This window comes from Salvelinus alpinus, chromosome 1, assembly GCF_045679555.1.
Source record: "Salvelinus alpinus chromosome 1, SLU_Salpinus.1, whole genome shotgun sequence".
NCBI lineage: Eukaryota > Metazoa > Chordata > Actinopteri > Salmoniformes > Salmonidae > Salvelinus > Salvelinus alpinus.
The window spans coordinates 94963505-94991160 of NC_092086.1; the positions used below are offsets into that span (position 1 = coordinate 94963505).

A 27656-nucleotide genomic window follows, 5' to 3' on the forward strand; every position below is an offset into this window, starting at 1 on the left:
ATTAGCAGGTTAAAGGCATGCCAGGTTTATTCATCCCAACACGCATGTCATGCAGCCACAACCATCCCTGCCTGCCTGTCTACCACTACAACACATACAGGTTGGGGCCCCCTTCAGGATAGGGGTGGCAATGACTACAGAGGGAGGCCATGCATAAACGGAGAAAGACTGACAGCAAGGGAGGAATAAAGGACTGAACTACAAAACAGAGGCGGCAAGCAAGGATAATCAAGATACTATGGTAGAGATGATCAGGACAACAAACAAGAGAAAACACTGATGTGTCATACTATCTGAAACAGAGGCAATGAGAGCAAAAAAACTAAGCATGGGATGCAGATGCAATAAAGTGGAATACATTTGTGAAGAACACCATCTAGTGGACAAAGTAGGTTTGCAGTTAGGACCCGGTCCAAACTCCTCTCGTGATCAAAAAAGTTCAGGCAGTGATATTGAATCATTTCACTGAGCAGCATTGATTACTATCACATATAGTCCTAGTCAAGTCATGAAATGCATAGGACAAGAGAAACAATGAAATTGCAACCGTTAACATTCCTTAGGCATATTTTGGATCAATACCCTGTGTAATTACTTTGTACCAGGCATGAAAGAACACACCACTTTAATTTCTGTTTTGTCATGTCTTACATACCATATCTAAGATAGGAGTAAGTAAACATGTTCTAAAATTAAGTGCTGTGAAATGACATCAGTGGCAGTGCTCAGTCAGTGGGTTGATGTCACTTCCTGGGAACTCTTTAAATGAAGGCACATGGGAGCACACACACTGCCACATACAAACACATTAAATAGAGCAATTAGTAGGACATGCTATATGTGGAGTTAAACTCTGGCACACAATAAAGACCATGAACACAGAGTACAACAACTGTATTATTCAAGTAGCAAAGAAAATGCAGTACAAGAAAATATTTGCTTAAGAAGTTATCCTGAAAGTGATTTTTTTAATAGCTATTTTTGGATTGGGTTGAGTAGTAAGAGATCATACTACATGTATACTAGATTACATCATTTCTCAAGATCTATACCAGCATTTCTCTTATAGATAGAAATACATTGTACAAGTCATAAAAAAGCATTAGCATTTCTTCTTTCTTTAACCTGCATTTGATAACATGAGTTGTAATGTAATTTGATGATAGGTTTCTAGCATGTATGCTTTTTCAAATAGAAAAATAGAGGAATACAGTATGAGACTTTCACAAAGATAAATTCTGTCTTTTGATTGGGTGATGGTGAGTCATTCAAATAACAAGCCCAAAGAGGAGCACTGTAAATGGTTAATGTTTTAATCAACATTGGCTCTATACTGTACATTCATGTAACACAAAATCCTTTGGAGGGACCTAAGGTAACATGGAAGACAATATAAATATACCAAGTCTCAGGTGCCCCCTGACCAACACACAGGACAACAGAATATTTCATCCATCACACAAACCCAGATAAAGAAAATGTTCAGACTGAAATGAAATGCTTACGCACCTAAGAACAAGTCACCCTCTAGTTTAGTTTTTTTGGTCCATATCCTATTTCAGTGTAAAACAATCTATAATCTTAAAGGTTCATTTACAGGTTCACTTTCGTAAAAGTGGAGGTAAACTACAACTAGACAGGGTGACAGATTAAGTTTGTGGTCTGATGATAAGAAGCAATTGTAGTCTAAACTGCATTTGCTAAAACAGTATTTTCTAAAGGATAGGACTGATATTGAAAAGTCTTGCCATTTGTACTGAATTGATGTGTTCCACAAAGGCCAACAGAGTGCCATCTTCTCTCTCTAGTATAGCCAGAGAATGCAGTACCAAACCAATTATAATTGGTCCAAAACTCCACCCACAAGGATTATAGCATAGTAGGCCATGGAACACTGCAGAATATAAATATCAGAAACATTTTAGCTGTGTTTAATCAGTTGGGGAGAAAATGGCGGAGAAGAGGGTCGAACACGACAAGAAAATGGTGTTTGAGTAAGATTCCCTGAGCATTGATTATTTTCTTGCTAACTACAGTATGTATATCTACATAGTTTATGGCAATGATTTCCCCAAGATCATAAATCATTCAAACCATTTCAATTTATACACATCTAGCTAAATACATAGCTAAGTGATGCAGATACATACAGTCTAAACCAGCGTGAATATTATCAGGAAGTACTGGTATTCTCAATTTAAAAAAATGATGGTACTCAAAATAAAAAAACTTCTATCAACTCTTATAGGTCTCATTTACAGCAGGATCACATAAAGCCAGTGAATCATTGTGATACAGTCATGAGATTCCTTTCCTAAGCATCTACAAACAAGACAAGAATTAACTATTATCTTCAAATAAAATGTAAATCATTTATTCTCTACATAACAAAAACAAATGATTATAGTAAAACTGAGCTGCAATGGGGGTGTAGTGTCCTCAGAGGCATGGAAGAGACAGTCACCGGCAAGAACACATGGTAAAATATGAAAATAGCAAGCAGAGTGAAATTCGGGAATAAATCCTCAATTTAAGATCAAACTTCTCTTCTGTTAGCAACAAAGATGTAGAAGCCACAAACAGAAGAAGAAAATTCATAGTGTATCAAATACTGTACTATAAAGTTGTATGAGAAACAGTACATAAATGATTTACTGAGTAAATAGGTATATGCATGCTAAAGGAGGAAACCCTAGCCACATGGCTACTGTTACACTGATGGTCCCAATTCTGATTCAAACCAGTGCTCTCTTGTTACACTGGAAACAGTATCACCTACATAGGTCATCTCTGGGAAGATACCATAGACCAACAGGAAGAATTAGCCTATCTGGACCTTAAAATTGGACCTCAAGGCAGACTATTTTTGGAGAGATTATAATATCAGATGGAGAATATGGTTGCATTGGGGTAAGAATAAAATATAACAATATTTTGTTCCACACACACAAACTCACATGGGGTCAGAAATTGACTTGAATGGTACCGAGCTATACTGAACAAAAATATATCACGCAACATGTAAAGTGTTGGTCCCATGTTTCATGAGCTGAAATAAAAGATCCCAGACATATTCCACACGTACAAAAAGCTTATTTCTCTAAAATGTTGTACACAAATTTGTTTACATCCCTGTTAGTGAGCATTTTGCCAATATAAGGTGTGGCATATCAAGAAGCTGATTAAACAGCAAGATCATTACACCTTGTGCTGGGGACAATAAAAGGCCACTTTAAAATTTGCAGTTTTGTTAAGCAACACAATGCCACAGCTGTCTCTCAAGTTTTGAGGGAGCGTGTAATTGGCATGCTGACTGCAGGAATGTCCAACAGAGTTGTTGCCAGAGAATGTTCATTTCTCTACCATAAGCATCCACCAATGTTGTTTTAGAGAATTTGGCAGTACGTCCAACCGGCCTCACAACCGCAGACTACGTGTAACCAGGCCAACCCAGGACCTCCACATCCAGCTTCTTCACCTGCAAGATCGTCTGAGGGGATGTGTGGGGAGATGCTGAGGAGTATTTCTGTCTGTAATAAAGCCCTTGTGTGGGGAACAACTCATTCTCCCCAGTGGGTGGGCCTGGGTACTCAGTGGGTGGGCCTATGCCCTCCAAGGCCCACTCATGGCTGCACCCCTGCCCATGTGAAATCCATAGATCTGGGCCTAATTTATTTACTTCAACTGACTGATTTCCTGATATGAACTGTAACTCAGCAAAACCTCTGAAATTGTTGCGTTTATATTTTTGTTCAGTATAAATATGTTCAAATCCATTCATATGCAAGTAAAATGCACTAGATTCCATGGGAGTTCGGACGGTCTGGTTCAGGTCCAGAGGTGTAGTGTGAACCATGTTGTTCTTCCATTGTCACAGAAGAAACTATATGAGAAATCTATCAGAGAAATAGGTAAGATAAATGTTAGTTGAGGAAATCCAAAACATACAAATGTACAGTTTAAGGCATGTTTTTTGTGGGTGGTTACTGCTCTCTCACCATGACAACACTTCCTGCTGGGGCATCTCCTCTTCCTGAGGGCCTGGTCTCTTAAGTTGGCTGTCCTTCTCTGTACAGACACATGGTTCATACAAATAAGCATGTGGTCCACATTCATCTCCCCACTTACAATTGGACTAGGCCTAAATGAAATAATCGACCAATCAATGTCTCATAGCATTCAATGAAGTTTCTTCACTGGAATGATATTAAAACATCGATAAACGTACCACTCAGGTGTCCGGCATCTTCGTCATCCAAGAGGTTGGCAGTGGAGGCAGCATTACCCAGTCTGATAGAGAATGTTAAGAGGACTGGCAGTGGTTTAAACATAATACTAAGCCTGCGGGACCAGAGTCAAGGCCATGAGAGGACCTCCTAATTCAGCAAAGCCCTAATAAAGCCAAAATGGATACTAAATGGGACATTCCCTGGAATTCAAACCCACATACATCAGAAACAAAGGCAGATATTACAGCCACTCATCAACATACAGGGATGTCTCTCAGGGATAGTTAATTACATCTTTACAATGCAAGCGCATCTGTTCAGTTCAATTGAAGCTCAAGGTCACTTCTGGCAAGGACAAAAGAACCATTGGACAATGGAGGCCTGTCAGGGAGAGGAGGGAGAGGTGATGGGTGGGGTACGGGACCACTAGTGAAGTGGAAGGATACGAATTGTGTTTCAAGAGGGCTCTCCTTTTTGTTTTTCTTCTTCTGGTCTTTTCAGAGAAAGCTCTAGCGACTTCAAAAAGCTTCTTCCGTGTAGCTGTGGAGGATTACAGGATCAAATAGAAAGTGGAGAGAAAACAGACAATTGGTTAAGTGAATACAAATTTAACAGTTTGGGCTGAGTTTGTTTTAATTAATATGACTGATTGGATTTGAGAAAGCATATGTCCATCAACACATAATTATATATTTCAGAAAACATTTTATTCTTAATATCTTATTTGCAGTTTTAAAGAGCAGGAACGGTGGAGACTTTTACTACTGTATACCTTTCTGGAGCACCAACTTTAAGAGGGTAATGTCCTACAAATGTATGTTGATTTCTAATAATGACCTTGCTGTATATAGACACCATCCCTCATTTCCAGTTCCATGCACTGCTAGAACCTCCTAGAACCATTTCATGCTAACTGGACATTCCCAACGTGGAAAGTTCTGATAACATTTGGAATTTGGGAGCGACAGAGAGACACATACATTGAGAAAAATATTTAGTTATACCCCAGAGAGCAAGCCAGAGATTGGGAGTGTTCTTACATTTGCCCATGTGCTTGAGTTTGTCACGGAACAAGGCATCGTCTGTAACATTGGTGCAGGCCTCCCCAGAGCCTGAGGCACAATTATCTCCTAGAACACAAACAAGCAGCGTGAAATAGACCCCACAGAGACGCGCAAGAACAGAGAAAGACACACACATCAAGACATGATAAGACGCACACAGAGACATGTGCTTCTACATCTGCATTGCTTGCTGTTTGGGGTTTTAGGCTGGGTTTCTGTACAGCACCTTAAAACATTGGCTGATGTAAAAATTAAAAAATGGCTGATGTAAAAATAAAAAAATGTATACATTTGATTGAGTGATTGATTGATAAACAACGAGTGAGATGCACACCGAGTCACACTTCCTCTGTGTGCCTTTAAAATAAGGCATTTCACTGCAGGAGCCTACATGAAACCTGGACCTTTTCAGAGCGAGAGTACTAGGATGTAGCTGAATGCTATGGAGTGCAGATGAATGATATCTACCTGGAGTGGACATCCCCATGAAAGCTGTTGAATGATGGGACTTGGATGTCTTTGACTCATACTGCAGCCGATCTAAAACAGAGAGAGCTGATGTCTCAGCATCAATAGGGTTATGGGCATAGAGGCACGTAGCAGGACAACCTGCAAGCCTTCCTTCATGCATTACTAGTACAGAAGTGGTGAAAATTAAGAGAAAAGCACTGCCATGACAGAGACCCTTCTTCTAATGACTCTTCATACCTTGATTGGGATGAAAGCATAGTGATATCATCGCTTAGTACTGTATAAAACATTTAGAAACGTTGCAGAAAATAATCAGTGTGAGGATGTATTACTGAGTGTGTGCTTGGACGTGTGTGTGTACACACCTCTCTCAAGGGCGATGAGGAACTCGCGGTTGCGCTGCAGCTCCCTCATAAACTCCTCGTTCTGCAGGAAGAGGGCGATGCGCTCATCTCCCAAGTACTGCTTCAGCTTCCTCTCCTGCTCAGTCTCCATGCCAACCTGGCCTGCCCTGGCCCCCGTCCCCGGCTGAACTTGCTGCGTCATGGACGACAGGGATGAAGAGGAAGAGCGCTGGGTCAGACTACTCTGCGTTAGGCTGGTGTATGAGCGCTGCAGGGAGGGACCAGAGAGAACACTGTTAGACATGTCAAAGTCCTATGTGGAAATACTTCAGTTTTTTATAAAATTGCACCATGAATTGAAAATAATATCTAGTTTTTTGGGTGGTGTCTTCATTTTTGGAAGACTACCAGGGAACTGATTCTGTATAAATAGCTAAACTGTATTTTCCTTAGCGTGCAGCCCGTTGCAGAGGCTGGTAATTATCCAGCCAGTTGGCCATCAGAGCAGAGTGCCAGGCAGCCAGCAGTCTGTAAGTAATGGCAGTGTGGGTTAATGGTCCATTAGGGGCTGACCCATAAATCTACCTACTGGCAGACTATCCAGCTGCTGAGGCAGGATCCGCAGGAAGTCATCAGGGAGGTTGCCTAGTAACGGTGGGTTCCAGTTCCTGTAACTGCCAACCTGCCATTGACTGGCGGGAGGGGGTGGACAAGGAGGGGGCTGGCAGGGAGGAGTTTGACTGGCATCAAAGCTGGCAGATAGATGGCAAAGGATATTGTTAGTTCCATTGATGCTACGTTCTGTAACCGTAAATATCAATAATGTTGTGTTGGGTCATCTTCAAAGGATCCATCTAACATAAACATAAACTGTTTCTCTTTCTTCTGAAAGGTTCTCTCCTTGGCACACATATACAACATTGTGTTCATATAACAAAACTATCACTAGTATTAGGTCTACAGATCTACCCAAGTTAGAGCACAGTTAAGAACATGTACCTCGCATGGATTTCATAGCTGCTGCACTAGCATTCATTAGACAGCAGGTGGAGCATTGAATGCATTATGAACCTCTTAGCATTCAAAGCACTCACAGCATGAATCGCTGACCAGTCATATCATGTATTAGATATAGAGAAAGCACCAAAGTAGAATATGTATCTCAACACTCATGTAAAGTATGGTTTCAGAGAAAACGTATTCACTAATTCACATTATCCCAACCATCTATTATTCTCCTTTGAGTGAAATGAGGTCAGAGCCAGCCAGGTGGCCCTGAGACCTCCCCCTTCCCTCCCTCTCTTATCTTATCTTCTCTTCTCTTCACTTCATTTCACTTGCCTGGGAGGTGGTGAGGCTGTGGGCAGGACCTCGTCTGGGTACTTCCTGTCGTAGATGTGCATGTCATAGGAGGGCGGGGAGTAGACCGGCGGGGGCTCCTCGTCAGAGCTGTCTGGCTCCAACGTCCTCTCCCGGATCTACAAGGTCAGAGGTTAGAGGTCAGGGGAGACATTGAGAATGTTCTAAAGGACATGACAGCCCCTTCAGATGGCACATATGAACACTTCAAAGAGCAGATGAAATGAATAATGAATCTGTATTATAACTGCTCATTGGAAATGCAGCTCAGCCTTTATGCCCTTAATAAGAGGCAATGTGAGGGCTTTCATTGGGCTGTTTTACAAACCTCAAGCAGCAGGTTTTCATCCTGTATTTAATCAATGTAAATTAACTTCACTTTCCAAATAACAGCCTAGCATGCGAGGTAGAACACGCTCCACTATAAGTACTAAGATCAGCTCTTCATCATTTATTAAGATAAACATCTGCTCCTCTCCCTCAGGTCATTCAGAGTGATAGGGGGAAATAAACTAAACAAAGTTCAATAATATCCTGTGTGGAGCATGGTGTCATTGGTGGAATACAGCCAGAGTGGACTGAGGCTAATAAAAACACAAAATATGGTTGGAATTGAGAGACCTGCAGTAATTTAATCAAATACAAAGCGAACAGCTTGGCAGTCCAATAAGGCACTTGATACAACCTTGTTACTACTCAGAAAGAGTTGATGCATCAGTACAAAGGGAGGTCATGAATGTCCAAAGGAATGGCTTGTCTTGGCTGTTCACAGCAGTCAACACATATAGAGCATACAGTGTATAGCCTACCTCTGGGTATTGGCAAGCTTTTGAAAACCGCTTTAGACAGCCTATCAAAGCTTTCTGTCCACAATAGCAGTGTATAATCACAGTGACCTCCAGAGAAATGCATGTCTTCCATTACAACCGCATATTAAAAGCAACATCAAATACTTTTCCCTCCCCAGGAGCAACCATCTGGTTTGAAGAGGCAAACAAATAAATACAATGAAATAAGGTGTATGAATGAATATGGGGTGAAAAAGTAGCTGACAACTTTGACATGCATTTCATGATAAGCTATAGTCTCAGACGGTCTTAGGTTGTGTTCACTTAGTTTAATCTGGGCTACCCACTAGTTCCTATACAAGTAGCCCCTAGACGTACCTCAGGAGGAAGGCTGTCCTCTGAGTCAGAGCTGTCGTTAGAGCCGTGTCCGTCTAGGCTCATCTGGAGCAGCTGGTCGATGGTGGAGTCCACGGCTCCGTGGTTGGCCCGCAGAACACACTCTATCACCTCCTGTTCCATGCTGGGGAACATGGTCCTGAAGTCCTCCATGGCCTGGTTGAACTCCAGACGCCGCACCGTGCGCCCACCCCCACGACTGTTGTTGAGTTCGCCTGGAACAGGGCTTTCCTCGTGCGGCGCCACGTCACCATGGTTACCACTGCTGTTGCTGTGACGGCGGAAGAGGCTGGTCATCATCCAGAGAGCCTCCAACCTCCGAACGGCGCCCCTCCTCCGCGCCGGCAACACCACCCGAGAAATGGTGGCTCCTGGTCCTTGGACGGTGGGCGCCCACCGCCTGCCTCCCCTCCCCTGGCTTAACCCTGGCCTGCTGCTTCAACTGTGCCAGTCCACCTCAGGGCCCTCAGCGCTCGGCCCCGTTATCCCCTCATCATCACAACACCACAGACAGCCGGTCACGGTTCTTCCTCTGTTTTTGAGCCAGCTGCATCCAATGCTGTGAGGATGTGATGGCTGGTCTCCCCAGGCAGGCAGGCAGGCAGTGTGTTGAGGACACAGTGCTGCGTTCTCTCTGAGCAGAGGTGGGCTAGCAGTGCCCTAGGACTTCCAGCCCACGCATCCCTTCAGCACCTGCAGTGTTGGGAACAGGAAGAATGTCAGGAACAGCAGCCATGTTGTGGAAAAGCAGACAGACATCATGACTGAGCATCACAATGAGCAGCGGTGGAAATTAACATGTTCCTCTCGAGAAATAGCCGAGCTGTGTCAAAGGAGGCTATCGAAAGATAAGGCTATACATTTCTGGGACACACACACACACAAAATGCCGTTACAATTCAGCTTGGGGGCCGTCTCAATCAGGGTCGCTGTCTGATAACATTACTTCCCCGACAACGACACCCTGCACCAGCCCAGTCACCCTAGGTGTCCGCATTCCCACAGCAACGCTTGTGTCCCCAGGCACCAGAAAAGCGTCAGCCAGTGCCAGCAGAGGACAGAGCAGGGGCTAGAGGCATCACCCGCTGCCAACTGCACCATGACCCAGAGGGCCACCACATGCACCGCCTAAGCAGGTCACAAGAGCTGAATGAAAACACTCCACACCAGCACAGCCATGCAGAAGTTTTTCACACAAACGCAAAAGCAGTGACGCCCGCGCAGTGTGACTATGAAGTCAGCCTAGCCCAGCAGCACCTCATCACAGTCAGTCAACAGGCATTAGACAGTGTCAAATTTGGGCAAATCTTTAAGCATTCAACAAGGTCCGGAGGGCCGCACTATAAATTGGTTATATTTCCTTGCCTTCAAAATGTGCAAAAGAAAAATGGTCCTCTATCCATTGTTTTTGATGCTCCCGGACTGTGTAGCTATCATTTGGGTGATTATTAGCTAGCTGGACACAGTCAAAATATTGTATGAATGTAGGAGAGGCCATTTGAATGGAGCACACAGGATGAAATGGGGAAATGTGACGCGAACCTGTGAATCACAGTGCCGCACCAAGGACACAGTGCTCTGCCCTGTCCTATGGTCTGGCTGCTAAGAGTTTCTGCAAAAACATATTTTCTAGATGTCATGGCACACCATATGATCTGACACAAACATACAATGCATTCAGAAAATATTCAGATCCCTTGACTTTTTCCACATTGTTAAGTTACAGCCTTATTCTAAAATGGAGGTTTCGACAACTTTATTGGAGTCCACCTGTGGTAAATTAATTTAATTGGACATGATTTGGAAAAGGCACACACCTGTCTATATAAGGTCCCACAGTTGACATGGCTTTGGTTTTTGCGCTGACATGCACTGAGGTCAAAGGAATTGTCTGTAGAGCTCAGAGACAGGATTGTGTCGAGGTACAGATCTGGGGAATTGTACCAAAATATTTCTGCAGCATTGAAGGTCCCCAAGAACACGGTGGCCTCCATCATTCTTAAATGGAAGAAGTCTGGAACCACCAAGACTCTTCTTAGAGCTGGCCGCCTGGCCAAACGGAGCAATCGGGGGAGAAGGGCCTTGGTCAGGTAGGTGACCAAGAACCCGATTGTCTCTGGTCTGATGAAACCAAGATTGAACTCTTTGACTTGAATGCCAAGCGTCACGTCTGGAGGAAATCTGGCACCATCCCTACAATGAAGCATCCTTTGGCCGCCATTCCTTCCAGTTCTCTGCTGCCAATGACTGGAATGAATTGCAAAAATGACTGAAGCTGGAGACTCATATCTCCCTCACTAACTTTAAGCATCAGCTGTCAGAGCAGCTTCCCGATCACTGTATCTGTACACAGCTCATCTGTAAATAGCACAGCCAACTACCTCATCCCCATACTGTTATTTATTTTTTTGACTGACAAGGCTCTAGAGTTCCTCTGTGGAGATGGGGGAAGCTTACAGGACAGCCCTCCATCAATCAGGTCTTTATGGTAGAGTGGGCAGACGGAAGACACTCCTCAGTAAAAGGCACATGACAGCCCGCTTGGAGTTTGCCAAAGGGCACCTAAAGGACTCTTAGACCATGAGAAACAAGATTCTCTGGTCTGATGAAACCAAGATTTAACTCTTTGGCCTGAATGCCAAGCATCACGTCTGGAGGAAACCTGGCACCATCCCTACGGTGAAGCACGGTGGTGGAAGCATCATGTTGTGAGGATATTTTTCAGCGGAATGGACTGGAAGACTAGTCAAGATTGAAGGAAAGATGAACGGAGCAGAGAGATCCTTGATAAAAACTTGATCCCGAGCGCTCAGGACCTCAGGCTGGGGCGGAGGTTTACCTTCCAACAGGACAACGACCCTAAGCACACAGCCAAGACAATGCAGGAGTGGCTTAGGGACTAGTCTCTGAATGTCCTTGAGTGAGCCTGGACCACTCAAAAATAGCTGTGCAGCGATGCTCCCCATCCAACCTGACAGAGCTTGAGAGGATCTGCAGAGAAGAATGGGAGAAACTCCCCAAATAAAGGTGTGCCAAGCTTGAAGCGTCATACCCAAGAAGACTTGAGGCTGTAATCGCTGCCAAAAGGTGCTTCAACAAAGTACTGAGTTAAGGGTCTGAATACTTATGTAAATGGAATATCTGTTTTTTTATACATTTGCAAAAAAATATATATATACTTTTTGTTTTTCCATTATGCGGTGTGTAGGATTTCTTTTTTAATCCATTTTAGAATAAAGCTGTTAACGTAGCAAAATTTTGAAAAAGTCAAGGGGTCTGAATACAGATTGGCAGAAGCCATAGACCAAAGAGTCTGAACATACAAAAGACATAGCCTATCTTTACATTAACACTTACTCCTTAGCATAATTGATGCTATGCTAAACTGACTGAGAGGATTGACTTACAGCAACCAATCCACCAAGTAGAATCACTCGTCATGCTCTTCTTCCAGATACCTATCCTATCCTAGAGAGGTCTTATCAAACATCCTGCAGGCAGACATCAATTGAAGCCAGTGAGCTGTCTGGGGGAGAGCCCACGTTGTCATATCAATCATTGCCGAGCTGGCTGAATGATATTCCCCACACACTGATCCCTCACTTTTCACTATTCAACACTAATCTGTACCTAGCGCCCAGCTATATTTAGCACCACAATCCACCACAGCTCTTTGTCCTCATGTAGGCTGCATAGCTGGAGCTGCTTACCGATACGGGAGCCAGGGGAGGACTGCTTTGCCCTTGTGAATTACATAGAGCATAGGGCTTGCTTACGTCACCCATAACTAATGCCTGCTGGTCAGGCCCTGAGCTGATTACAGATACTGGGAGTAGGCAAAGGACAGTTTGATAAATCTCTGTGATGAAAGAGACAATGCACAACATATGGTGCTAGATACACACAAATATTATTATCTTTGGCGAGCTAGGCCTAGATGTTTTGGATTTAGCCAATCAATATGAAAAGAGGGGATCTCTTCCAGGAACCTCAATTCTCCTGACTAGGCTAAGGTATCATTGTAGGCAGCGAGGTTATCATATCATAAGACAATTACTACCTGGTATCACTATGTATGAAGTTATTTGCAGTATGGCATCCACTTCTGCAGTGAAAAGCTCGATAGAAGTATGACACTCCCCCTAACATTCTAATCATTGCCAACACAATTAAAATTCTGTCAGACCCCAGTTCCATGGCAATGGAAACGGAAAACAAACCTCCTGCCTGGTGCCGTAGGCAATGTCAATCTGATTTGTGCAAGTAGCCAGAGACAAATTCAAGACGCAGAACAGCTGTGAACATACTTGATGAAAACAACGGTCTTACCTTCATGCAAAGCAAAAAGGTAAATGCCATATACAGTGCATTCGGAAAGTATTCAGACGCCTTGACTTTTTCCACGCTTTGTTACGTTACAACCATATTCTAAAATTGACTAAATTGTTTTTTCTCTCCTCATCAATCTATACACAATACCCCATAATGACAAAGCAAAAACAGGTTTTTAGCAAATGTATAAAAAATAATACTGAAAAAATAAATGTACATACAGTACCAGTCAAAAGTTTGGACACACCTACTCATTCCAATGTTGTTCTTTATTTTTACTATTATTCTACAGTGAAGACATCAAACCTATGCAATAACACACTCTCAAGCAGCTTCTTGAGGTAATCACCTTGAATGCATTGCAATTAGAAGGTGTGCCTTGTTAAAAGTTTAACAATCAGTTGTGTTGTGACAAGATAGGGGTGGTATACAGAAGATAGCCTTATTTGGTAAAAGACCAAATCCATATTATGGCAAGAACAGTTCAAATAAACAAAGAGAAATGACAGTCAATCATTACTTTAAGACATGAAGGTCAGTCAATACAGAAAATGTCACAAACTTGAAAGTATCTTCAAGTGCAGTCGCAAAAACCATCAAGCGCTTTAATGAAACTGGCTCTCATGAGGACCGCCACAGGAAAGGAAGACCCAGAGTTACCTCTGCTGCAGAGGATAAGTTCATTAGACTTACCTGCACCTCAGAAATTGCAGCCCAAATAAATGCTTCACAGAGTTCAAGTAACAGACACATCTCAAAATCAACTGTTCAGAGGAGACTGCGTCAATCAGGCCTTCATGGTCAAATTGCTGCAAAGAAAACACTACTAAAGGACACCAAAAAATAAGAAGAGACTTGGGCCAAGAAACACGAGCAATGGACATTAGACCGGTGGAAATCTGTCCTTTGGTCTGATGAGTCCAAATTTGCGATTTTTGGTTCCAACCGCCATGTTTTTGTGAGACGCAGAGTAGGTGAATGGATGATCTCCGCATGTGTGGTTCCCACCGTGAAGCATGGAGGAGAAGGTGTAATGGAGCTTTGCTGGTGACACTGTCTGTGATTTCTTTAGAATTCAAGGCACACTTAACCAGCATGGCTACCACAGCATTCTGCAGTGATACGCCATCCCATCTGGTTTGTGCTTAGTGGGACTATCATTTGTTTTTCAACAGGACAATGACCCAACACACCTTCAGGCTGTGTAAGGGCTATTTGACCAAGGAGAGTGATGGAGTGCTGCATCAGATGACCTGGCCTCTACAATCACACAACCTCAACCCAGTTGAGATGGTTTGGGATGAGTTGGACCACAGAGTGAACGAAAAGCAGCCAACAAGTGCTCAGCATATGTGGGAACAGCTTCAAGACTGTTGGAAAAGCATTCCAGGTGAAGCTGGTTGAGAGAATGCCAAGAGTGTGCAAAGCTGTCATCAAGGCAAAGGGTGGCTACTTTGAAGAATCTAAAATATTAATAACACTTTTTTTGGTTACTACATGATTCCATGTGTGTTATTTCATTAGTTGTGATGTCTTCACTATAACAAATAAAGAAAACACCTTATTTTTTTTATTTTTTTTCACCTTTATTTAACCAGGTAGGCTAGTTGAGAACAAGTTCTCATTTGCAACTGCGACCTGGCCAAGATAAAGCATAGCAGTGTGAACAGACAACACAGAGTTACACATGGAGTAAACAATAAACAAGTCAATAACATGGTAGAAAAAAAGAGAATCTATATACAATGTGTGCAAAAGGCATGAGGTAGGCAATAAATCGAATAATTACAATTTAGCAGATTAACACTGGAGTGATAAATCATCAGATGATCATGTGCAAGAAGAGATACTGGTGTGCAAAAGAGCAGAAAAGTAAATAAATAAAAGCAGTATGGGGGGTGAGGTAGGTAAATTGGGTGGGTAGTTTACAGATGGACTATGTACAGCTGCAGCGATCGGTTAGCTGCTCGGATAGCAGATTTTTAAAGTTGTTGAGGGAGATAAAAGTCTCCAACTTCAGAGATTTTTGCAATTCGTTCCAGTCGCAGGCAGCAGAGAACTGGAAGGAAAGGCGTCCAAATGAGGTTTTAGCTTTAGGGATGATCAGTGAGATACACCTGCTGGAGCGCGTGCTGCGGGTGGGTGTAGCCATCGTGACCAGTGAACTGAGATAAGGCGGCACTTTACCTAGCATAGCCTTGTAGATGACCTGGAGCCAGTGGGTCTGACGACGAACATGTAGCGAGGGCCAGCCGACTAGGGCATACAGGTCGCAGTGGTGGGTCGTATAAGGTGCTTTAGTAACAAAACGAATGGCACTGTGATAAACTGCATCCAGTTTGCTGAGTAGAGTGTTGGAAGCTATTTTGTAGATGACATCGCCGAAGTCGAGGATCGGTAGGATAGTCAGTTTTACTAGGGTAAGTTTGGCGGCGTGAGTGAAGGAGGCTTTGTTGCGGAATAGAAAGCCGATTCTTGATTTGATTTTGGATTGGAGATGTTTGATATGAGTCTGGAAGGAGAGTTTGCAGTCTAGCCAGACACCTAGGTACTTATAGATGTCCACATATTCTAGGTCGGAACCGTCCAGGGTGGTGATGCTAGTCGGGCGTGCGGGTGCAGGCAGCGAACGGTTGAAAAGCATGCATTTGGTTTTACTAGCGTTTAAGAGCAGTTGGAGGCCACGGAAGGAGTGTTGTATGGCATTGAAGCTCGTTTGGAGGTTAGATAGCACAGTGTCCAAGGAAGGGCCGGAAGTATATAGAATGGTGTCGTCTGCGTAGAGGTGGATCAGGGAATCGCCCGCAGCAAGAGCAACATCATTGATGTATACAGAGAAAAGAGTCGGCCCGAGAATTGAACCCTGTGGTACCCCCATAGAGACTGCCAGAGGACCGGACAACATGCCCTCCGATTTGACACACTGAACTCTGTCTGCAAAGTAGTTGGTGAACCAGGCAAGGCAGTCATTAGAAAAACCGAGGCTACTGAGTCTGCCCATAAGAATATGGTGATTGACAGAGTCGAAAGCCTTGGCCAGGTCGATGAAGACGGCTGCACAGTAATGTCTTTTATCGATGGCGGTTATGATGTCGTTTAGTACCTTGAGCGTGGCTGAGGTGCACCCGTGACCGGCTCGGAAACCGGATTGCACAGCGGAGAAGGTACGGTGGGATTCGAGATGGTCAGTGATCTGTTTGTTGACTTGGCTTTCGAAGACCTTAGATAGGCAGGGCAGGATGGATATAGGTCTGTAACAGTTTGGGTCCAGGGTGTCTCGCCCTTTGAAGAGGGGGATGACCGCGGCAGCTTTCCAATCCTTGGGGATCTCAGATGATACGAAGGAGAGGTTGAACAGGCTGGTAATAGGGGGTGCGACAATGGCGGCGGACAGTTTCAGAAATAGGGGGTCCAGATTGTCAAGCCCAGCTGATTTGTATGGGTCCAGGTTTTCCAGCTCTTTCAGAACATCTGCTATCTGGATTTGGGTAAAGGAGAAGCTGGGGAGGCTTGGGCGAGTAGCAGCGGGGGGGGCGGGGCTGTTGGCCAAGGTTGGAGTCGCCAGGAGGAAGGCATGGCCAGCCATTGAGAAATGCTTGTTGAAGTCTTCGATTATCACGGATTTATCGGTGGTGACCGTGTTACCTAGCCTCAGTGCAGTGGGCAGCTGGGAGGAGGTGCTCTTGTTCTCCATGGACTTTACAGTATCCCAGAACTTTTTGGAGTTAGAGCTACAGGATGCGAATTTCTGCTTGAAAAAGCTGGCCTTTGCTTTCCTGACTGACTGCGTGTATTGGTTCCTGACTTCCCTGAACAGGTGCATATCGCGGGGGCTCTTCGATGCTATTGCAGTTCGCCACAGGATGTTTTTGTGCTGGTCGAGGGCAGTCAGGTCTGGAGTGAACCAAGGGCTATATCTGTTCTTGGTTCTGCATTTTTTGAACGGAGCATGCTTGTCTAATATGGTGAGGAAGTAACATTTAAAGAATGACCAGGCATCCTCAACTAACGGGATGAGGTCAATATCCTTCCAGGGTACCCGGGCCAGGTCGATTAGAAAGGCCTGCTCGCAGAAGTGTTTTAGGGAGCGTTTGACAGTGATGAGGGGTGGTCGTTTGACCGCGGACCCGTGGCGGATACAGGCAATGAGGCAGTGATCGCTGAGATCTTGATTGAAGACAGCAGAGGTGTATTTGGAGGGCAGGTTGGTCAGGATAATGTCTATTAGGGTGCCCATGTTTACGGATTTAGGGTTGTACCTGGTGGGTTCCTTGATGATTTGTGTGAGATTGAGGGCATCAAGCTTGGATTGTAGGACTGCCGGGGTGTTAAGCATATCCCAGTTTAGGTCACCTAACAGAACAAACTCTGAAGCTAGATGGGGAGCGATCAATTCACAGATGGTGTCCAGGGCACAGCTGGGAGCTGAGGGGGGTCGGTAGCAGGCGGCAACAGTGAGAGACTTATTTCTGGAGAGATTAATTTTTAAAATTAGAAGTTCGAACTGTTTGGGCATAGACCTGGAAAGTATGACAGAACTTTGCAGGCTATCTCTGCAGTAGATTGCAACTCCTCCCCCTTTGGCAGTTCTATCTTGACGGAAAGTGTTATAGTTGGGTATGGAAATCTCAGAATTTTTGGTGGCCTTCCTAAGCCAGGATTCGGACACGGCAAGGACATCAGGATTGGCAGAGTGTGCTAAAGCGGTGAGTAAGGCAAACTTAGGGAGGAGGCTTCTGATGTTGACATGCATGAGGCCAAGGCTTTTTCGATCGCAGAAGTCAACAAATGAGGGTGACTGGGGACATGCAGGGCCTGGGTTTACCTCCACATCACCCGAGGAACAGAGGAGTAGTAGGATGAGGGTGCGGCTAAAGGCTATCAAAACTGGTCGCCTAGAGCGTTGGGGACAAAGAATAAAAGGAGCAGATTTATGGGCGTGGTAGAATAGATTCTGGGCATAATGTGCAGACAGGGGTATGGAGGGGCGCGGGTACAGCGGAGGCAAGCCCAGGCACTGGGTGATGATAAGAGAGGTTGTATCTCTGGACATGCTGGTCTCAATGGGTGAGGTCACCGCATGTGTGGGGGGTGGGACAAAGGGGGTATCAGAGGTACGGAGAGTGGAACTACAGGGTCCATTGCAAACCAAAACAATGATAATGAAAACTAGCCCGAACAACAGTATGCAAGGCATATTGATATTTGAGAGAGACATACAATAAGGCATAAAGTGATTGCAGGTCTTGATTGGGAGAGCTAGCTAAAACAACAGGTAAGATAACAGCAGCAATAACAGGGTGCTAGTCTAACACAGCAACAACAGGTAAAAATGGCGACGACTAGGCAGAGAGGGTCGGATTAACTACACACAGATCCTGAGTTAAAGCACAGAGCCGACAGATAAAACACAAATAAACAGAATGGAGTACCGTGAATTAATGGACAGTCAAGCATCCATCAGCTATGTAGCCAAGTGATCATAGTGTCCAGGGGGCAGCCGTAGATGGAGCAGAGGAGGCCTCCACTAAGCTAGCACGCGGCGTTTAAAGTTAGTAGCCCGGGGGGTGGTCTGCTCAGACGGAGGGGGTCTGCTCAGACGTGGTTGTGTCGACAGAGAAACCAAGCCAGATGGCGATGGCGAAAGAGAGGTTGTGAATTGTAGAATTGTATTTGCTAACTGGTGCTAGCTTCGTGGCAGTGGCGCTAGCTGCGCTAGCCGCAAGCTAGCTGTGAGGATCAGAAGCAGTGGCTCAGGGATTACGGCAGGAATCCGGCGTTGTTGTCGAGAGACAGTCCGATGCTGGTAAATTGGTCAGTAATATCCAGGCTAATAACAGGGCTGGTGTCTGTGCAGAAGGTAAAAGCTACTAGCAGCGGCAAAAAAAAATGGCTAAATTAGCTTGTAGCTGGTATTGTAGCCCAAGAATTCGCTGGTAGACCTCTTCAGCTAGCCGGCAGATGGGCCTAGCTCGAGGCTAGCTCAAGGCTAACTGGTGCTTGCTTCGGGACAGAGGTGTTAGCCAGTAGTAGCCACTCGGTTGCAGCTAGCTAGCTGTGATGATACGGTGTAATTGTCCAGAGCTTGCGTCAGGAATCCGGTGATGTGGTAGAGAAAAAGCAGTCCTATATGCTCTGGGTTGATATCGCGCTTGCAGACTGGCAGGTATTGGCCCGGTATTGAAGCTGGCTGTGTCCGAGTTGAGGGTGAAGACCGCAGCAGTGGCTAACTGACTACTAGCTAGTAGCTAGTTATCTGGCTAGCTTCTGCTTGGGGTTACGGTTCTAAAGTATAAAAAAAATAGCAGGTCCGTACCACATTGGGTGAGGCGGAATGTAGGAATGTATATTCAGTTCCTAGATGGAAAGTGAAATTAAAATATATACGAAATGTATACGAAAAATACGAAGACTATTTACTATTTACTATTTACAGGCGACAGGACAATACAGGACAATACAAACACACGTCCGACTGCTACGCCATCTTGGATTCAGTGTAGACAGGTGTGTGTCTTTCCAAATCATGCCCAATCAATTTAATTTACCACAGGACTCCAATCAAGTTGTCAAAACATCCATTTTAGAATAAGGCTGTAACTTAACAATGTGGAAAAAGTCAAGGGATCTGAATATTTTCCGAATGCATTGGATGATCAATGGAAACAGGCTGCACATGAGCTCAAATTCAAATCTCACAGCAAAGGGTCGGATTACTTACGTAAGTAAGGTATTTCTGTTTTAAATGTTTTATACATTTGCCCCCCCAAAAATATGGCATATTGTTCTGAGATTGATGAGGAACAAAATAATTTAATCAATTTTAGAATAAGGCTGTAATGTAACAAAATGTGAAAAAAGTCAAAGGGTCTGAAAACTTTCCAAATGCACCGTATCAGGTATCATGAACTACATTCAGCTGCGGGCCAATTTTTCTTGAGCGGAGGCTTGGGGGGCCGGAACATAAACTACAAATAATTGTAGACCGCAAATTGACCGCAAGAAGCCCAAACAGATCAATTTGACTAAAACATAACAACTTCAAATCCCGCTTATATTTGTATACGATCACATACATCTCTCTATTATGCTTTGGAACAAAACAATTGCATATATTATTATATTATAGTAGAATGGGCCGATACTGTTGATGTTGTTGCCCTAAGCAGGTGCAGATAGTTGATGCTGCTACCCTTGGGATAGCTACTGTAGCATAAGACTTCCTCATTTTACACTCACAACTATGATGAAATAATATTAATCTGCAAAAAAATGTCATGCCCAAAAATTACAAAAGCCAATTATGATGAATTCAATCACTGTCATGAGTTAAAAGCTGATAATTTTATTTTTCAGATTCTCATTTTCCATGCTGACAACTTCCCATCATTCCTCAGAGACTTTTGGAACCTGATTAAGACGGGCCTGGAGAGCAGCGAAATCCCTGTCAGAGAAATACAGTGTGTAAAGCAACAGAATAATGGCCTAATAGCAGTGGATTGCCTAAGCCAAGCTAACATGGGACCAGGCTACTGCCCTCTTCATTCAAAAGTGCTAGCCTGCAGCACCAGAGGCTTCTCATCACTGGCCAAAATCACTGTGGTGTTCAGGTGAAATGGACTGTGTGCTGGAGGAATAAGAATCTCGCCATCCCCTGGAGCATTCTGAAATTAAGCCAATTTGAGCAGCTTCTAGAGCTGCACTGGCCCTTGATATGAGTAGCGGACTAGCGGTCATAAGTTCTCTTAGAATGATTATGTCCGCCTACACAAAGGACTGCATGTCTGTTTTCAGTTAACACAATACTGTAACCCTGAGTGAACACACAGTCTAACACTGAGGTGTAGGCTAGGCTAGAGCTCAGGCCTGGACCAAAATGTGATTACCCTGACATTGAATATGTCCCTGCCTTTTGTCTTTTTCCTCTAACTTAGGCCTAGAGACAGGAAAGAAAGCAACTGAGGCTCCAATAGGACATATTTTCGTAAATTAGCCTAACTCCAAAGACCTTGCACCAGTCTGCGGTGCCAGTGAGTGATAAAAGCACTTCACTTCCAATAAGATCTTATGATGAAAAAGCCCAATATTCATGATAGGTCCATATATTCTGGGCCTTCTGCCAAATGATAGAGAGCAGAAGTTCACTTCTCTCCCTGGAGAGGTTTAAAACACGCACACAGGAAATTCTTAGCTCTCCCATATTCAGGAAAACAATGGGGACAGCATTTTTGCCCTTGTAGTCACACTTTCCACAACAACAATCCTAAAGCTCTCCCCAGGGCACTTCTCAGTCGGGACCCCAGCCTCTCTGGCAGCCAAGCACAGGGAGGAGACTTCCTTCACTCTACAGTCCTACCAGACCCATTAGTGTCCTCTGTAATTATTGGGACAGTGACACATTTTTTGTTGTTCTGGCTTTGTACTCCAGCAATGATACAATGACTATGAGATTAAAGTGCAGATTGTCAACTTTAATTTGAGGGTATTTTCATCCATATCGGGTGAACAATTTAGAAATAACAGCAGTTTATGCACATCGTCCCCCCATTTTAGGGGACCAAAGGTATTGTGACAAATTCACTTGTGTGTATTGAAGTAGTCAAAAGTTTAGTATATCAAAAGTCCCATATTCCTAGCACGCAATGATTACATCAAGCTTGTGACTCTACAAACGTGTTGAATGCATTTGCTGTTTGTTTTGGTTGCATTCTAAATAATTTTTTATCATTTTGGAGTCACTTTTATTGTAGAATAAGAATAGAATATGTTTCTAAACACTTCTACATCAATGTGGATGATACCATGATTACATATACTCCTGAATACATAGTGAATAACGATGAGATAGAAATGTACAGACGCACAAATATCATACCCCCAAGACATGCTAACCTCTCACCATTACAATAACTGGGGAGGTTATCATTTTTGGCAGGATATGATATTTGTGAGTCTAACTTTCTCACTCATCAATAAAAACATATTTTTTACAGTCAGCAAGCAAGAGCTAGCTGTAGTAGTAAATACAATGCACAAAATACCTGTACAAGCTGGGACTCCAAGAGCAAAAGATGAATTATTAGGAATAATACTGCAGTGAATAGCCTATAGGCCTACACAATGAATTTACACACACACACACACACACACACACACACACACACACACACACACACACACACACACACACACACACGTTCAAAAGTTTGGGGTCACTTAGAAATGACCTTGATTTTGAAAGAAAAGCACATTTTTTGTCCATTAAAATAACATCAAATTGATCAGAAATACTGTGTAGACATTGTTAATGTTGTAAGTGAAGAGGCGACTCCGGGATGCTGGCCTTCTAGGCAGAGTTGCAAAGAAAAAGCCATATCTCAGACTGGCCAATAAAAATAAAAGATTAAGATGGGCAAAAGAACACAGACATTGGACAAAGGAACACTGCCTAGAAGGCCAGCATCCTGGAGTCGCCTCTTCACTGTAGACGTTGATACTGGCGTTTTGCAGGTACTATTTAATGAAGCTGCCAGTTGAGGACTTGTGAGGCGTCTGTTTCTCAAACTCGACACTCAAATGTACTTGTCCTCTTGCTCAGTTGTGCATTGGGGCCTCCCACTCTTTCTATTCTGGTTAGAGCCAGTTTGCGCTGTTCTGTGAAGGGAGTAGTACACAGCGTTGTACGAGATCTTCAGTTTCTTGGCAACTTCTCGCATGGAATAGCCTTCATTTCTCAGAACAAGAATAGACTGACGGGCCTCCCTGGTCTAGGGCACTGCATCGCAGTGCTAGCTGCGCCACCAGAGTCTCTGGGTTCGCGCCCAGGCTCTGTCGCAGCCGGACGCGACCGGGAGGTCCGTGGGGCGACGCACAATTGGCCTAGCGTCGTCCGGGTTAGGGAGGGTTTGGCCGGTAGGGATATCCTTGTCTCATCGCGCTCCAGCGACTCCTGTGGCGGGCTGGGCGCAGTGCGCGCTAACCAAGGGGGCCAGGTACACGGTGTTTCCTCCGACACATTGGTGCGGCTGGCTTCCGGGTTGGAGGCGCGCTGTGTTAAGAAGCAGTGGGGCTTGGTTGGGTTGTGCTTCGGAGGACGCGTGGCTTTCGACCTTCGTCTCTCCCGAGCCCGTACGGGAGTTGTAGCGATGAGACAAGATAGTAATTACTAGCGATTGGATACCACGAAAATTGGGGAGAAAATGGGATAAAACAAAAAGAAAATTAAATGTAAAAATTGAATAGACTGACAAGTTACAGAAAAAAGGTATTTGTTTCTGGCTATTTTCAGCCTGTAATCGAACCCACAAATGCTGATGCTCCAGATACTCAACTAGTCTATAGCAGGCCAGTTTTATTGCTTCTGTAAATCAGAACAACAGTTTTCAGCTGTGCTAACATAATTGCAGAAGGGTTTTCTAATGATTTTAGCCTTTTAAAATGATAAACTTGGATTAGCTAACACAACGTGCCATTGGAACACAGGAGTGATGGGTTGCTGATAAATGGGCTGTACGCCTACGTAGATATTCTATTAAATTTTTTTATTTTTAAAATCAGCCATTTCCAGCTACAATAGTCATTTACAACATTATCAATGTCTACAATGTTTTTCTGATCAATTTGATGTTATTTTAAAAAAGGACAAAAAAAGTGCTTTTCTTTCAAAAACAAGGACATTTCTAAGTGACCCCAAACTTTTGAACGTGTGTGTGTGTGTGTGTGTAAATTCATTGTGTAGGCCTATAGGCTATTCACTGCAGTATTATTCCTAATAATTCATCTTTTGCTCTTTGCTCCAAACTTTTGAACGGCAGTGTATATATAAAAAAGATAAATATGAAATGACAGGCAGCCAAGGATAAGCCAAGGATAAACATATTGCTTCAAAAAGGAGAACAACTCGTAGGCATACAGATAGCCGAGCCATCCACATGGACTGTGGTCTTCCCCATTCGGTAGCAACTCCTGCAACAACCGATTTCATCCATTCACTTTGTCCACATTGAAGAACCATCTCCTTTTGACTCCAAAATTCCATTGAACTTTTCTAATCTCTTCAGCGGACAGAGATTGTAAAGAAACCCTTACATTATTGTGAAAAGTTTTTTCATAAGTTAGTCTGTGTAATTCTGCGACGCCATGCTTGTTGGTGGTTTTAAGACAACTGGGAAAAGAGGTCAAGTCATGACTTCAGTGATCTTCAGGTCGGAAAAGTCTGAGCTCTATAAAGATGCCAGAGCTTCTGACTTTGAATTACTAGTTACTGTTCAAAATTATTTTCCCAGTCGGCCCAAATGTTATTCTGAGTTCCTAGTTGTCTTGAACACACTGAAGTCGAAGATTTACGAGTTCCCAGTTGTTTTGAACACTTACTTCATCACTACAAGCACTGTTTGATTCGCAAGATACTTGTTCTGGATACGCCATGCACAAAGACTGATCAAACAGCCAATGGATAGGAAAAGTGAAATGCCCACCCATCCGGGCAGAAGGGTTGTACACCAAAGTTAGACATACGTAGACATACGTAAATTCCAAAATGCTAACAAACACTGACATTTAATATTTTACAAATAACATGATCCTCCCCTGGACATTTGTTTTTATACTAAACCCTCCCTCTGACTGAAATTGAAAAAGCCTGAACCTCCCCCATTTTCCTCCGGGTAACAATTGCGAAAATTTCAACCGCTCCCTTACATCAACATTTCAAGAATAAAGTTCTATATGAGTGCTAAAATGGCAGCCGTTCTAAAACCTGGCCTAACTCTCTCTATATACAGTGCATTCGGGAAGTGTTCAGACCCCTCAACTTTTCCCACATTGTTACGTTACAGCCTCATTCTAAAAATGATGAAATTGCTTTCACCCATCAATCTACACACAACACCCACAAAGCAAAAACAGGTTGAGAAATGTTTGCTAATTTATAAAATAAAAAAAACTGAAATATCACATTTACATAAGTATTCAGACCCTTTACTAAGTACTTTGCTGAAGCACCTTTGGCAGCAATTACAGCATTGAGTCTTCTTGGGTATGACGCTACAAGCTTGATACACCTATCTTCTCCCAATCTTCTCTGCAGATCCTCTCAAATTCTGTCAGGTTGGATGGGGAGCATTGCTGCACAGCTATTTTCAGGCCTCTCCAGAGATGTTCGAACGGGTTCAAGTCCGGGCTCTGGCTGGGCCACTCAAGGACATTCAGAGACTTGTCCGGAAGCCACTCATGCATCGTCTTGCCTGTGTGCTTAGGGTCATTGTCCTGTTGGAAGGTGAACCCTCGCCCCAGACTGAGGTCCTAAGCGCTCAGGAGCAGGTTCTCTTTACTTTTCTCTGTTCATCTTTCACTCAATCCTGACCAGTCCCAGTCCCTGAAAAACATCCCCACAGCATGATGCTGCACCGTAGGGATGGTCCCAGGTTTCCTCCAGCTGTGACGCTTAGCATTCAGGCCAAATAGCTCAATCTTGGTTTCATCAGACCAGAGAATCTTGTTTCTCTTGGTCAGAGTCCTTTAGGTGCATTTTGGCAAACTCCAAGCGGGCTGTAATGTGCCTTTTACTGAGGAGTGGCTTCCGTCTTGCCACTCTACCATAAAGGCCTTATTGCTGGAGTGCATCAGAGATGGTTTTCCTTCTGGAAGGTTCTCCCATCTCCACAGAGGAACTCTAGAGCTCTGGCAGAGTGACCATAGGATTCTTGGTCACCAAGGCCCTTCTCCCCCAATTGCTCAGTTTGACCAGGCGGCCAGCTCTAGGAAGAGTCTTGGTGGTTTCAAACTTCTTCCATTTAAGAATGATGGAGGCCACTGTGTTCTTGATGATCTTCAATGCTGCAGAAATGTTTTGGTACCCTTCCCCAGATCTGTACCTCGACACAATCCTGTCTGAATACATTCCCCTATTCTCCACACATATGCCGACACAGTACACTACGTTTAAATTATGCCCTGATCTTGTACACTAACAAGGTACAGCCAGAACCGTACTGTAATATAGCTCCGGAGAAATTATAATTTGTAATCAATTAAATTCTATAATGCACAAAAATGCTTTACGATAATGCAATACAATAATAGGGAAAAAAATAAATGACAAAAATCAGCTGACCAGAGATAACATGATAGGTGATGGTATGCACCTGACATTGAAATAGAATTGACCCCAGCGATGGACATCTGAGTCAGGAGACCCTTGGGGCCTGGTGGGCAAGTCAGCAGCACAAGATAAATGGCACTGTGATTGCTCGTGCCCGCGGTGCACCCAGCGGTGTGGCTAGTGAAGCACGCGACACCACTCACCAAAAGGTCGCCAACTTCATCTCTTAACACTCTTCAGGTGACAGTTAGCTGGTTGGTTATCTGCTAGCTAGCTAAGACGAGTTAATAAACAGAAATTGCAAGCAGAAATATGCAAACCTGTAAAAAAATATTCAGGACAGTTAACATGGAATAACTTAAGTATTTAAAACAAAAAACGACATTTGAAATGGTGTATGGTGCGCCATTGAAATGTAGCTAGTGAGCTAGCTTTAGCAAGCTACGTTAGCTTTGCTAGCTAGCATTTTTGATGTGTGAAATGTAAACTCCCAACCCTTACCAGGCAAAGAGCGGACGCCAGCATCTGCAGCTAGAAAAGGAAGTAGCTACCCCATTCCTACTATCGAAATTCAAAAACAATGATTTGTTTACCCAAGGGGCGATGGTAAACGTTGACGGAAAGTGTTTTCTCTGGGCGCAAGATGCAGTTGCGACGGAATACTGTGCTGTCTGACATCCAATGATGCTTTCTCCCACTTCTCCACGACGATCAAGCTATTGCACGCAAATTCAGTCGAGCATGGATAGCCTTGCTTGACAGTGGAGTTGGATAACCTGACCGCAGTCCTTCACTGTAGTTCCGAGTCAAGCGCGGCGCAGACACATGGAGCCAGAGAGCCGCCTAGTGGAGAAATATGGGAATCACAGAGGCCAAGGGGCAACAATGATACTTTCATCAGGTTTTTGTAAATAAGGATGATATTTGGATAAAGGAAAACAGCAATTATGTAGCCGTCATGCTATCATATACTTTTGTATTATTTATAATTCCCAAATGCTTTAATTTTTCATAAGCAAAATTGCAATAGCTGAATAACTGCTGTACTAAAGTTAATACATTTCTGCAAAATAATTGTATTCATTCATGAAAACAAGAGGCAACTCATGTGCAACAGTGGCCTCTGACTTAATCCTCTTTGAGAGGAGGGGGGACAAAAGGCTCCAAACAAAAAACACCTGCTTCTTACTAGCTTGCTTTTCCCTTGGGGTACTTACAATTCAGATCTAAACTGAGCCTCTAAGAATGGTCGTCACGCTGGACTTAAATTGGTTTTTCAGTTGGATCTCATAAATAATGTTGGCAGCAATAAAACACTGATTTCATCCTCTCATTTGGTCAGATGAGATAGCCTAATACTGCAACACTGGATAATGTTGGCCAACATTTAGGTACACTGAATTATTCAAATTAATATATATTTTCTTAATGAAAACACGTAATATCTAATATTCATCTCCTTTATCTCTTCATAGATTTTACCATTTTAAATAGGGTGCATCATCCAGCCACCTTGAACTGTGTGTACACATCAGAAGAGGATCAGTTGAAAAGGAGGGGGAAATTGACAT

General features: G+C 43.7%; 1 protein-coding gene across 4 annotated transcripts; it reads right to left on the minus strand.

The window, feature by feature from the left end:
• Nucleotides 1-1292: 1292 nt before the first annotated feature.
• Nucleotides 1293-26893, minus strand: LOC139535747 (CUE domain-containing protein 1-like). Of its 4 annotated transcripts, none has more exons than XM_071335515.1 (11): nt 26679-26893; nt 8634-9344; nt 7450-7586; nt 6698-6860; nt 6130-6376; nt 5762-5848; nt 5270-5359; nt 4676-4769; nt 4229-4290; nt 3999-4068; nt 1293-3896 (listed from the first exon to the last, which is right to left on the minus strand). In XM_071335515.1, coding segments are annotated over exons 2-11 (1269 nt in total). In that variant the 5' UTR covers nt 8952-9344; nt 26679-26893; the 3' UTR covers nt 1293-3895. The 4 variants fall into 4 exon arrangements, with proteins under 4 accessions (XP_071191616.1, XP_071191606.1, XP_071191632.1 ...); XM_071335505.1 differs by having other exon boundaries at nt 26587-26893; XM_071335531.1 differs by having other exon boundaries at nt 5762-5833; nt 26587-26892.
• Nucleotides 26894-27656: the final 763 nt, after the last annotated feature.